Raw genomic sequence first — 13,751 nt, forward strand, 5'->3', positions numbered from 1 at the left:
TCCGCACTCCGACTTAGAAGAACCCAAGTCTACGCCTCCCTCCTTAGACTTTCGGAAAGTCCTTGCCTTGTTCAGGGACTTGTATCCGGAACAGTTTGTGTCTGCAACCCCTCGCTCTCCTCCCTCCGAGTTTGCTCTGGGCATGCAGTCAGCAGCTCCTGCCTTCACCAAACTTGTACTCGCACGCTCATCCAAGAGAGCTTTGAGGGTTATGGGAGAATGGTTGCAGTCCAAGAAGCAGCTGGGAAAGTCTGTTTTCATCTTTCCGCCTACCAAGCTTGCTTCCAAATCTAGCGTCTGGTATGCCACGGGAGAGGAACCCGGCTTGGGAGTTCCTGCCTCTGCCCAGGGCGACTTCTCAAGTCTGGTTGACTCTCCCCGCAGGCTGGCTATGAGACGATCTAAGATTTGCTGGTCCTTTTCTGACATGGATCATCTGTTGAAGGGAGTCTTTCGTGCTTTTGAGATCTTCAACTTCCTCGATTGGTGTTTGGGAGCGTTAAGCAGAAAGACTTCCCCTTCGGATAAGGACTCTGCCATGCTTATCATGTCTAGCATGGACAAAGCCATTCGGGATGGGTCCGGTGAACTTGCGGCTTCGTACGTGTCGGGAGTGCTTAAGAAGAGAGAACATCTTTGCTCCTTCTTGTCGGCTGGGATCACTCCTTGCCAGAAGTCGGAGTTGTTGTTTGCTCCGCTTTCCAAGTGTCTCTTTCCGGAAGAGCTGATCAAGGGGATGGCTGCCTCGTTGATCCAGAAGGATACCCATGACCTGGTGGCGTCCTCCGCACGTAAGGCCAAAGCTTTACCTTCCGTGCCTAGACCTAGGATGGACACACCAGCGTCTAGGTTCATCCCGCCCTTTCGTGGCAGAACCTCCAGCAGAGGAGGTACCCGTGCCGACAGTCATCGTGGCAAATCGAAGAAGGGTTCCAAGTCCTCAAAAGGCAGAATCTGACTGCCTACCTCTCCAGACAGCAGTGGGAGCCAGGCTCAAGAACTTCTGGCAAGCTTGGGAGAACAGAGGTGCAGACGCTCAGTCTGTGAAGTTGCTAAGGGAGGGGTACAGGATTCCGTTCTGCCGCAGTCCCCCTCTAGCAACTTCTCCCATCAACCTCTCTCCCAACTACAAGGAGAAGGACAAGAGGCTAGCTTTGCATCAAGAGGTGTCGCTCTTGCTACAAAAGGGAGCGGTAGTCATAGTCCGGGACCATCAATCCCCGGGCTTCTACAACCGTCTCTTCCTGGTAGCGAAGAAGACAGGAGGTTGGAGACCGGTGCTGGACGTCAGTGCTCTCAATGCTTTTGTCACCAAGCAGACGTTCACAATGGAGACGACGAAGTCGGTCCTAGCAGCGGTCAGGAAGGAAGACTGGATGGTCTCGTTAGACCTGAAAGACGCGTACTTTCATGTCCCCGTCCATCCAGACTCCCAACCTTTCCTAAGGTTCGTCTTTGGAAAGGTCGTGTACCAGTTCCAAGCCCTGTGCTTTGGCCTAAGCACGGCACCTCTTGTGTTTACCAAACTGATGAGGAATGTGGCCAAATTCCTTCACTTGGCAGACATCAGAGCCTCCCTCTATTTGGACGACTGGCTTTTAAGAGCTTCGTCAAGTCGTCGCTGTCTGGAGAATCTCAGATGGACTATGGATATGACCAAGGAATTGGGTCTCCTGGTCAATATAGAGAAGTCCCAACTCGTCCCTTCCCAAACCATTGTCTATCTAGGTATGGAGATTCAGAGTCGAGCTTTTCGGGCTTTTCCGTCGGCCCCCAGGATCAGTCAAGCCCTAGAATGCATCCAGAGCATGCTGAGAAGGAACCGATGTTCAGTCAGGCAGTGGATGAGTCTAACAGGGACACTTTCATCGCTGGCCCAGTTCATCGAGTTAGGGAGACTCCACCTCCGCCCCCTTCAGTATCATCTAGCTGCTCACTGGAGAAAGGACATGACACTAGAGGCAGTCTCTGTGCCTATTTCCGAAGAGATGAGGTCTACACTGACGTGGTGGAAGAACAGCATTCTTCTCAAGGAAGGTCTACCATTGGCTGTTCAGACCCCCGACCACCGTCTCTTCTCGGACGCATCGGACACGGGCTGGGGTGCTACACTGGACGGACAGGAATGCTCGGGCACGTGGAATCAGGAGCAAGGAGCACTTCACATCAACTGCAAGGAGCTATTGGCAGTTCATCTGGCCTTGATAAACTTCAAGTCCCTCCATCTAAGCAAGGTGGTGGAGGTGAACTCCGACAACACCACAGCCTTGGCGTACATCTCCAAGCAAGGAGGGACTCATTCGAGGAAGTTGTTCGAGATCGCAAGGGACCTCCTCACTTGGTCAAAAGATCGAAAGATTTCGCTGGTAACGAGGTTCATTCAGGGCGACATGAATGTCATGGCAGATCGCCTCAGCCGGAAGGGTCAGGTCATCCCCACAGAGTGGACCCTTCACAAGAATGTTTGCAGCAGACTATGGGCCCTGTGGGGTCAGCCCACCATAGATCTATTCGCTACCTCGATGACCAAGAGGCTCCCGATGTATTGTTCTCCGATTCCAGACCCAGCAGCAGTTCACGTGGATGCCTTTCTTCTGGATTGGTCCCATCTAGACCTGTATGCGTTCCCTCCGTTCAAGATTGTCAACAGTGTACTACAGAAGTTCGCCTCTCACGAAGGGACACGGTTGACGTTGGTTGCTCCCCTCTGGCCCGTGAGAGAATGGTTCACCGAGGTACTGCAATGGCTAGTGGACGTTCCCAGGACTCTTCCTCTAAGAGTGGACCTTCTGCGTCAGCCGCACGTAAAGAAGGTACACCCAAACCTCCACGCTCTTCGCCTGACTGCCTTCAGACTATCGAAAGACTCTCAAGAGCTAGAGGCTTTTCGAAGGAGGCAGCCAGAGCGATTGCCAGAGCAAGGAGGACATCCACTCTCAGGGTCTATCAGTCAAAATGGGAAGTCTTCCGAAGCTGGTGCAAGGCGAATGCAGTTTCCTCAACCAGTACCTCTGTAACGCAGATAGCTGACTTCCTTTTACATCTAAGGAATGTAAGATCCCTATCAGCTCCTACGATCAAAGGTTACAGAAGCATGTTGGCAGCGGTCTTCCGCCACAGAGGCTTAGATCTTTCCACCAACAAAGATCTACAGGACCTCCTAGTCTTTTGAGACCTCAAAGGAGCGTCGGTTGACCACACCAGGCTGGAACCTAGACGTGGTTTTAAGGTTCCTGATGTCAGCAAGGTTCGAACCGCTTCAATCAGACTCTTTTAAGGATCTCACATTAAAGACTCTTTTCCTCGTTTGCTTAGCAACAGCTAAAAGAGTCAGTGAGATTCACGCCTTCAGCAGGAACATAGGTTTTACATCTGAAACGGCTACATGTTCCTTGCAGCTTGGTTTTTTGGCTAAAAACGAGCTTCCTTCTCGTCCTTGGCCCAAGTCGTTCGAGATCCCAAGCCTGTCCAACTTGGTGGGGAACGAACTAGAGAGAGTACTTTGCCCAGTAAGAGCTCTTAAGTACTATTTAAGACGTACAAAGCCATTGCGAGGACAATCAGAAGCTTTATGGTGTTCTATCAAGAAACCTGCTTTACCGATGTCTAAGAACGCAGTTTCTTATTACATCAGGCTTTTGATTAGAGAGGCCCATTCTCAACTGAAGGAAGAAGACCTTGCTTTGCTGAAGGTAAGGACACATGAAGTTAGGGCTGTCGCTACTTCTGTGGCCTTCAAACAGAACCGTTCTCTGCAGAGTGTTATGGATGCAACCTATTGGAGAAGCAAGTCAGTGTTCGCATCATTTTACCTCAAAGATGTCCAGTCTCTTTACGAGAACTGCTACACCCTGGGACCATTCGTAGCAGCGAGTGCAGTAGTAGGTGAGGGCTCAACCACTACATTCCCATAATCCCATAACCTTTTTTAATCTTTCTCTTGAAATGCTTTTATTGTTGTTTTTTGGGTTGTACGGAAGGCTAAGAAGCCTTCCGCATCCTGGTTGATTTGGCGGGTGGTCAAATTCTTTCTTGAGAAGCGCCTAGATTAGAGGTTGTGATGAGGTCCTTTAGTATGGGTTGCAGCCCTTCATACTTCAGCACCTAGGAGTCGCTCAGCATCCTAAGAGGATCGCTAGGCTCAGTAAGGAAGACGTACTTAAAAAGGCAGAGTAATGGTTCAAGTCGACTTCCTTACCAGGTACTTATTTATTTTATGTTTGTTATTTTGAATAACTGCTAAAATGAAATACGGGATACTTAGCTTCTAATGTTAACATGTATGCTGGTCTCCACCCACCCCCCTGGGTGTGAATCAGCTACATGATCATCGGGTAAGATTAATATTGAAAAATGTTATTTTCCTTAGTAAAATAAATTTTTGAATATACTTACCCGATGATCATGAATTTAAGGACCCTCCCTTCCTCCCCATAGAGAACCAGTGGACCGAGGAGAAAATTGAGTTCTTGTTGACAAGAAGTACCTGAGTACCTACTCGACAGATGGCGCTGTTGTGTACACCCCCACCTGTATAGCGATCGCTGGCGTATCCCGACCTTAGATTTTTCTGTCGGGCAACAGAGTTGACAGCTACATGATCATCGGGTAAGTATATTCAAAAATTTATTTTACTAAGGAAAATAACATGTTATTAGCTGAGCCACAACCCTAGTTGGAAAAGCAAGATGCTAAAAGCCCAAGGGCTCCAACAGGGATAAATGCCCAGTGGGAAAAAGGAAATAAGGAAATAAATAAACAATATATTTCAAAATAAAATACCCTGTATTTTAAAAACACTAACAACATTAAAACAGAGATTTCATATATAAACTTAAAAAGACTTATTTCAGCCTGTTCAACATAAAAATATTTGCTGCAACTTTGAACTTCTGAAGTTAACTTATCTTTATAGATATTTAATAACCTCCTCCTCAACATTTTCTATAGATAACCCCATCTTTTATTTCTGATGGCAGTCAACAGTATACACTATTCACCAACATTTCTTTCAAGTCCCAGAAATTTGCTCGCTCCTTTCCATTTTATCTTGTCAACTTTACCTGATGGATGATCTAAGAATAAATTATGCTTTCTTCCTTCCGCTCCCAAAGGACAGTGTGTGGTTCCCTTTATCAACCTACTAAAAGGGTTTAGAGTTCCCTTGTAGGTATAGTAGATTGGCTAAGGGAACCAGCCAGACACTGAGGTACTACTGCTAGAGTTATTGGGTCCTTTGACTGGCCAGACAGTACTACATTGGATTTTTTCTTTAGCTACAGCTCATTTTATCTTTTCATATATATATATATATACCGAATAGTCTGGCCTATTCTTTCCACATTCTCCTCTTTTTTCATACACTTGATAAAACTAAGATACCCAAAATATTCTCCTTCACTCATGGGGTTAACTACTACACTGCAATTGTTCAGTGGCTAATCTCTTCTTGGTAAGGGTAGAAGTGACTCTTTAGTTTTGGTAAGCAGCTCTTCTAGGAGAAGGACACTCCAGTCTTGGGTAGTGCCATAGCCTCTGTACCCTGGTCTTCTTCCACAGTCTTGGGGAAGTATTCTTGCTTGAGGGTACACTCAGGCACACATACTCTATTTTTTCCTTATTTCCTTTCCTCGCTGGGCTATTTTCCCTGTTGGAGCCCTTGGGGTTATAGCATCCTGCTTTTCCAACTAGTGTAGTAGATTAGCTAGTAATAATAATCTCCCCTATATAATAAAGAGCATGTGTCTAGCTACATATATAAATATCTATATCTTTCCGGTCACGCTCAACTCTCCCCGTCCCTTGGGTAGGGAGAGAGTAGTCATACCCTAGTGAGAAAGGTGTGCACATCTAAATATTTAGTCGTCATTTTTGACGGGCCACGTACACTAGTAATAATAATGATAATCTATAAGAACAACCTAGTCCTCCCTTCATCCACCTACAACAAGTGTCTAGGCTTCTTGGAAACACATGAGGAAAGGAAAAAAAAAAAGTCCGTACAATTTACAACCTTTTATTAACTGACTCCTATATTACAATTAAACCTAATGGCAAATTAAAAAGAGGAAACAAAAGATAAATTCCAAATCAAAAAAACTCAAAAAACAAAAAAAAAGGTTAAAAAAAATCCCAAATTCTGACAGTCACGAAATCAACTCAGAGAAAGAAAAATTGTTTCGTTACAACTAGCGAGCAAAAAGTCTTGAAGAATAATTTGCAAGCTGCTAGCTAACATAAAATAAAATACTTTTACAATCAAAACCACATGAAATTATAATTAGGCTTGTGTGCTTAGGATCCTTTTCTACAATCTGACCCAGTTGAGTTCATTCCTACTTGAAAAATATAATAAATACTTCAATAACAGTAGAGAATTATCAACTAGAAATCCACATAGAATTTCTCACGTCGTTGATATCACGGCAGAGATTTTTACTACTGTATAACATTCTGGGTAGACTTGGACCACAAAAGATAACGCACACATTACGACAAGCGGCCAATGTTGGTCAGTAGCCCCGGCTCAGCCGCGTACACGAGGGGTTAGCCTTAAAGGGAGGAAGGGACTACCGTAGTAATTTAAGCAATTACTGTATAGGCTAAGCCGCTAAGGCCATTCTGTGGCTTGGAACTAAAGAGGGAGAAATGAGGTCACGGAAGAAGAGGAGGATACACCTCCTCATTTGCCCCATAATAAACGCACCAACACAAAATTCTTCAGGTCCCAAAAAAGGTCTAGCCCTCCTCCTCTTCCTTGAACTCACTCACGCTCGAAAAGTTTATCTCGAAATTTAATTGCCTAGTTTCAGATCTCCTTCGACTAATTTAAAAGACCAACTTCCGAGGTCTTTGTTGGGATCAGAGTGAAAGCGGGTCTATCGTCCCGTAGCGATTCTTTACGGATACGCTACGACCAAAGGCCTCCGTTCAACATTCGCAATCCCTTCGGCATCGACTAGTTTTTATTACAGACGTGAATCATCGAAAGACCATAATTTATGCTGGCCAAAAGATATCACACATGCACAAAAAGGATTGTGCTATTATAAATGTTGGCATATTTACATTATCGTAATACAAATGACTAGTTCTGGATGTGTCAAAACAGACCACCTTTTATATATACTTTAGTTTAACAGAAACAAAAATGCCTCTTAGTGAATGTGCACACATTCTCGGGACATTTCTGAAGGAGGAGAGTCGATCAAACGTAACACATCCAGTCTCGTTTACGCACGAGAACCAATACTGAACTTGAGGAGCGTTAAATAGATATTTCAACATCAATAACAAGATAAGTCACTTTGGGGACAACAACAACAACAACAATACAGCACCAATAAATGAAATCAGTGGATAAATTACCCTCGAACATCAAAGTTTGTTTCACATCACATCTACAGAATCAACCCTTCAACCTTTTTCAACGAATACAACTCAGTTTTAAAAAGCCTTTTCTCACTCATAACTACAACCCACTTAGATTTATTAAATACGTAATGCATTTGAAAGAAAGCCAGTGGTGACCAACCCAGCTAGAAAAACTTAATTCAGATTGAACAAAAAATTTAGATATGAATTCACGTTAAAAAAAATTGTCGAATCCACCATGACCAAAGTAAGTTCTATGAAGTTTGTTGACGATATTTCCGAGCTAACACTGGCATGAAATCCAACTCGTCATTTATTGTTAGGATGACAAATCTCTCAGTTGATTGGAACTATCCAAACAACAACACATGATAAAGCCATCAACGCGCGGGTGCCCAAAACGACGAAAGTAGCGTTCAGTTGACTCCTGTGCACGGTGGCACTTGAAAATAAGAATGAAGGGGCAAAGCCGCGCAAGCAGCAACTCCAGCTATTTTTCTATTCCTAAATGAATATCCTAATCAGTCTGTAAGGAACAGCTGTAGTCTAAGAATAATAGTTACAGCAGCTGGTACAAACAAACTGAAGACAAGATGATTATTCTGGTACGTCACAAGAAGAAGAAATCGAGAGGAGAAAGATAATGAGCTCCTTAATACTTCTCTTTCTCTTAATATAAATAGATATTATAGATTTGCTTTATGGTAAGTACAATACAATAACGTATTATTTTGCAATAGGAAATAATACTGAAACCGACAGAAGCTATCAGTCGCACGAAAAGCCGCACGTCAGAAAAAATAAAATCGAGCTGCTGAGAATATTAAATTTATTCTACATAAGATAGAATCAAGTGCCTCAATCTCGGTAGCAGAGACAACTCACGGAAATAAGCAGCGGTAACAATAACAACAACCATTAATGTCAGTACATGGACAGTTCATTCCTTGAACTTTCCTCGTCAATCTTCCAAAATTATGCAATCGCATCGAGATTCATGGACTGACTGACTAGAATAGAGACTCTCATTCTTTTTCACAGCCTTCTTCTTTCTTTATGTCTTTTTACTTTGAGTACTGTATACTCTAGAGCATTTGTTTCTTCTATTCATTCTTCAAGTCATTAGCTATCCCCTTACTACTGTGATTCCCAAACAACAGAACAAAATGAATAAAAATTATTCTAAATTGTGATATTCAAATTTGCGGTTAAGTACCTCTCACTCTTCACGACTTGGGAACGAGGTCACTGAACGAATAGTATGGATAAATACTGTAGTGATGTTCTTACATCATCATCTCTGGCCATTAAATGGCAAGGCTTCTTCCTTAATAACAGTTAAGCTCTGAATGAATAACATTAAAGATGACTTTTACATATAGTAATGGCTCCCACGATCCTAAAATTAATAACCCGGCCAACGTCGTTAAATGATTTCCGACGTACAGTAGGTGAGATATCCGTCTTATGGTGCAACTTACTTGTTTCTTATATACATCCTGAACAAGAATAAGTACAGATAACTATATTAATGAGCGTCTATGTGAGGTACAGAATTGTACAGTTTAGCACTTAAATCATTATTTTACGACGTAGAAAACCGACGTAACGCGATTTTCACCTTTCCATTTAATCTTCGAGAAATACAGACGAAAAACCGGACAACCGTGCAGTAATACTGTTCAGAAATAAAGATACATGAAAATAGACACAACCTAGCATCAGTAATACTGTACAGAAAGTCCTCAACAGCCTTAATTGGTTCCAAGAAGGGGTTTGTAAGCGGAATTGTTTAAAAGTCAGATTTTTTGAAATTTTGACCTAGGGTAGACCTAACCTGAATCCCATGCTTATGATATCCGGCTACAGAAGTCAACAAATAGTCGGGTTTCATACAAATATCTGGTTACTACAAATATCATTTAGCTTAATGTATTAAATGATATAATATTGTTTTATTACAGTCTGTATCTTAACTTTTATTTTCATTTTAATTTGTCTTTGTATCTGAATGAGGACCCTCTGTGTCTACTTGCCTCTCTACTGCCGGCGAAAAGTCCGACGATTGATTTTTTCAACTCTAGTTCACGTAATACTTTTCCCCGTAATGTTTAACTTCTAAAGATCTAATCTGTCGGCTCTAAAGGGTTTTCAAAACACAAGACCAATCTTTAGGGCGCTTGGCTGAGACAACCAACCAACAAACTAACTACAACCTCTGTTTATTGTCTTCCAAGTATAGTAATACGGGATTCCGAACGTCGTATATCAGGCCACTGACAAGATGCACTTAGCTTTAGACCAAGTTAATCGCATTTCTAGTCATTCCACTAAGAAAGCATAATATTTACAGACTAAAAACCTAAGACTACTGTCTTTTCTTTTCTCAGGAAAACAAAAAGATGAGCATTGCTTGCAACTCTGGCGAGCCAACCTTGTCCCTCGCCCGACGCGGTGGCGACCACGGCGGCCAAGCGGCCGACACTTCTTCGTAAGGTCGCGAGAGTATCGCGGTGGGACTTTATATATAAACACGTAATGTCTCATTCCTCTTCGATGCAGGTGAAAAAGAGCTCAGGCAGAGAATACCGTCGCGGTACGCACGATAGAATCAGAGAGGCTGATGATCTAAGAAAATTATTTACAAAATCTCACTAAATCAGTCAAGGGCCTTAAGAGTAACAAGACGACAATTCTTTGTGACGAAAACCGGTTAGTGGTCAAAGATGCCATTTTGTGATGGTTAGTTGAATATGGCAAAGTTAACTACTAATGCACAGGAATCTTCTATTCTAAGCAAAACTTCTAAATAATAATAACATTAATTAGTAAAGTATCAACAAACATATATTGAAGAGTAATGAAAAAAAAAAAAAATGTGGGATAAAAGAATTAAAATAAAAATAAAAAATCTAAATACTCACAAAGAAAAATCAAACAGAAGTGACTACAATAGCAAATATACGAAAACATACGGAAAAAGCTTAGATTCTGCTGTGCCACAGACAACAAGCAACTCGTACACAATGTCCGTGCATACGCAGTGCCGTAGTCAACAAGTGTCAGGTTAAAAACTAGTCTATAATACTGTATTACAAGGACAAAAGAGACAACGGTATCTTTTAAGAGATTGAACCCAGGACAAGAATACTTTTCTTCTACTTCTTGTTCTAGACTTATAGGCACCGGTGATCTAACATCTACAGAAACAGCAGCTACTTTGGATAATGACGCTTCGCAAGACTCATAATGTCGATCGATTCTTCCTCTACTAAAAGGCACTTTGCTCATATGAAAGTACAGAGACTACATGACCTGAGTTCAAATCTGCTAATGGCTACTTCCCATCCAATTTTACTATGCAATACTCGATTCGGAAAAGGTCAGACGAGGGTTTCCTTCGCGTACAACGTCGTAGGAAGATTCTGACTTGCTAGGAAGAAGCGGGGTAATCCCTCCTTCTGACGTTTACCTGAATACGTTAGTGAAAGGGACGAGCGTTGCCTTGATCAGACGGCGCATTGCAAAGAGGGCATTCAAGTTGACTTTCTCGAAACTGAAGAACTCACGAAGCCGTATTTGACTGAAGAACTCACGAAACTATTTTCTCAAGACAGAAGAACTTACGAAAACGTATTTCCTCAAGACTGAAGAATACACTTATTTTTTCAAGACCGAAGAACTCACAAAACCGTATCTTCTCAAGACTGAAGAACTCACTAAACTGTATTTTCTCTAGACAGAAGAACTCACGAAGCCGCATAGTTTAATTTTAGCCGTCATCACTGCCTGGGTACGACCACACTACAGAGAAATTAAATGTCTAATCAAATGAAGCTTCTTCCTTACGAGCTCTTCAATTGTGGAAAAAGCTTCCTTCCTCTCTCTGTCTCTCTCCTGAGTTACAAATAATACAGGACAGTGCTTATAGCATCCAACTGGTAACTGGTAATAATAATATGCATGGCTACTATATACATTTGTTGGGAATAGCAGTCGATAGTTTTCTCTGGATCACATACTCATGAAATGGAGTTATCGCTAGAATATTACATATTTCATGTGTGCAATAATTGCCATTCCTATCTAGAAAAATTTTTCTTAGGTACAGTACTTCCCTTTTTAAGTTACTGGGTTACCGAGCGTGGATGGACATTACCAGGGAACTTGTGAAAGACTAATTGCATTCGGAGCCAAAACCAGCTCTTACTTCAAGATACTGTAATTCGAACATTAGGAAAGACTACTCTACTGGAACGCTCTCAGATACACAGGACACACACGGTGGAAAAATATAGGCGAAACCTACAAATGATAAGAGAGAAAAAGAGAGAAACAGCAGCACCAAAAGATGACCGGTACGATCGAATGATACGGACGTCACCGTCATCGCTCGATCTAATTCCCGCTGAATGCGGCTGACAGGGTGGACGACGATGTCGAGGCAAGCAGCACCTTCCAAAAGGCATTCTTCAACGTAGTTTACCTGAGTAATCTCCTACAATGGCCAACATCTGGTGAAATGTTTGAAACTAATGTTGGGCACATTTATGACTAGATGACTTAAGTTGCAAAAGGCACTATAACCAAACTTATACACAACGTTTTCTGTACGCGAACGAGGCACGAACAAACAGAACTGCACTAACACATCCTTCGTCACTACGGAAGATCAAAGCACTTGTTTAGTAATGGTTACGGACCTAACTGAATTCCACCGGCGTTAATGACGACGATTACAGTTCAAAAATACTTGCGACTGGAAACAAGGTTAAAAATATCAGCGTATGAAATGCGATTCAAAGCCTAGGAGGCACTGATTGTTTTCATCAGTAGTAAATTTCCCAACTGAACCTCCAAAAACTCTCTCTGAAGAAGTCAGTTTGCATCTAAAGGAATGAGACACTGTGTTTAACATCAACTAGTACCCTACATTATAACTAATGTACCCATTAGACAAGTACTACTGTATTGAGTGTGAACAGCACATACTACCAACAAGTATTGTCGATTCAAACGTATCGGGTGGTACTACGGCGATGGATAGTTTCAACTCTCTCCCGTACATGAAAAAATAGACTAAGTGTTCTACAACTCACTCTACTGAATTGAACTTCAACTTCTGAGGAAGGAAGGAAGAAGAGCGAAACTGTCCATCTGTCTAGAAACAGGTCGATAATACCTTCCTTCTTTCTATCGGCTCGACTACGTTTAAACCGGGTACGAATCGCTTAATTTTGTGAGGATCATGACCAAAGGCAGGTGAAGGTTTTCATTGTAGTGGGACTCCATAGCACTCTGAAACAAGAAAAGAAGTGGTTTGTAGTGTGTTATCTAGAAAATTATTCAACTATTAAACTTCAACATATAATAAAATGGAAGGATACCAAAAGATGAAAATAGTACACTACTACAAGTCAATGAATCACTTTTCAATTAGAATTAAGTGCTCTTCTTCTTCTTCAAAGATTTCAGACTATGGAAGGAATGGAAGAAAATACTATAAATAAAGGTCGATTATCTGTATGTCGCAGACTGACCAGGATAGCAGAGACATGAGGGTCACTCAGTAGAGTGCAGACCTCAGCCACGGCAGCTTATTTCTCAACCTTTATGCTCAACCTTAACCTTAACAGGTATTAATTGGTGCGGATTTTCATACACTCAGATATGAACCAAGTTTGAAGTCTCTGTGACAACGATGTCCAAACTTATGGCTGATTACGTAATTTAGACATTTTACTTGACTGTGACCTTGACCTTCCATAATTTAATCATTTTCAGCCTTTTCCAAACAGTTAATCCCTGCAAGTTTCATTACTCTACGATTAAAATTGGGACCAGGAAGCTGTTCACAAACAAACACACACAAACAAAGACAATAACATGAGCGAAAACATAACCTTCTTCCATCTTCGTTGGCAGAGGTAAATAACTCTTTCTAAAATACTACACAGCATTACAAAACCTAACCGGCCAACCGACTTACTTTTCCAACGTACTGTTCGATCACGCAGTCGTCGTACTTTTCCAGAACGGCCACTAGGAAGTGCGGCCGGCACATGGAGGCGAACGACTGGAAGGTTCCGGACCGGGCGGGGGCCACTACGATTGCCATGCCCCCAGGTCGTAGAACGGCCAGAAGGCTGCGCAGAAGACTCTCTCTCCCTTCGTCGAAAAACAAGCTGAAAGAATACAGTAGGTTCAAATAATGTAGAAGCATATCAAGCATAAATAGTTACAGAAAGTCCTGAACTTACAAACTTAATTGGTTCCAGGAAGTTTCTTAAGTCAAATTGTTTACAAGTCCAATTTTTTCAATTTTAGCCGAGGGTAGGCCTAACCTGAATCCCATGCCTATGATTTCCAACAACAAA

At 42.3% G+C, this 13,751-nt stretch overlaps 1 protein-coding gene across 1 annotated transcript in view; it reads right to left on the reverse strand.

Moving 5' to 3' along the window:
- Positions 1–10,258: 10,258 nt before the first annotated feature.
- LOC137618784 (calmodulin-lysine N-methyltransferase) overlaps positions 10,259–13,751 on the reverse strand; it is an 86,806-nt gene continuing 83,313 nt past the window's right edge. Inside the window, exons 7-8 of the mRNA XM_068348978.1 lie at positions 13,364–13,559; positions 10,259–12,672 (exon numbers count right to left, since the gene is read on the reverse strand). Coding sequence (XP_068205079.1) covers positions 12,586–12,672; positions 13,364–13,559 — 283 coding nt within the window. The 3' untranslated portion in view covers positions 10,259–12,585. The remainder of the gene's footprint in view (positions 12,673–13,363; positions 13,560–13,751) is intronic.

This window comes from Palaemon carinicauda, chromosome 25, assembly GCF_036898095.1.
Source record: "Palaemon carinicauda isolate YSFRI2023 chromosome 25, ASM3689809v2, whole genome shotgun sequence".
NCBI classification, from domain to species: domain Eukaryota; kingdom Metazoa; phylum Arthropoda; class Malacostraca; order Decapoda; family Palaemonidae; genus Palaemon; species Palaemon carinicauda.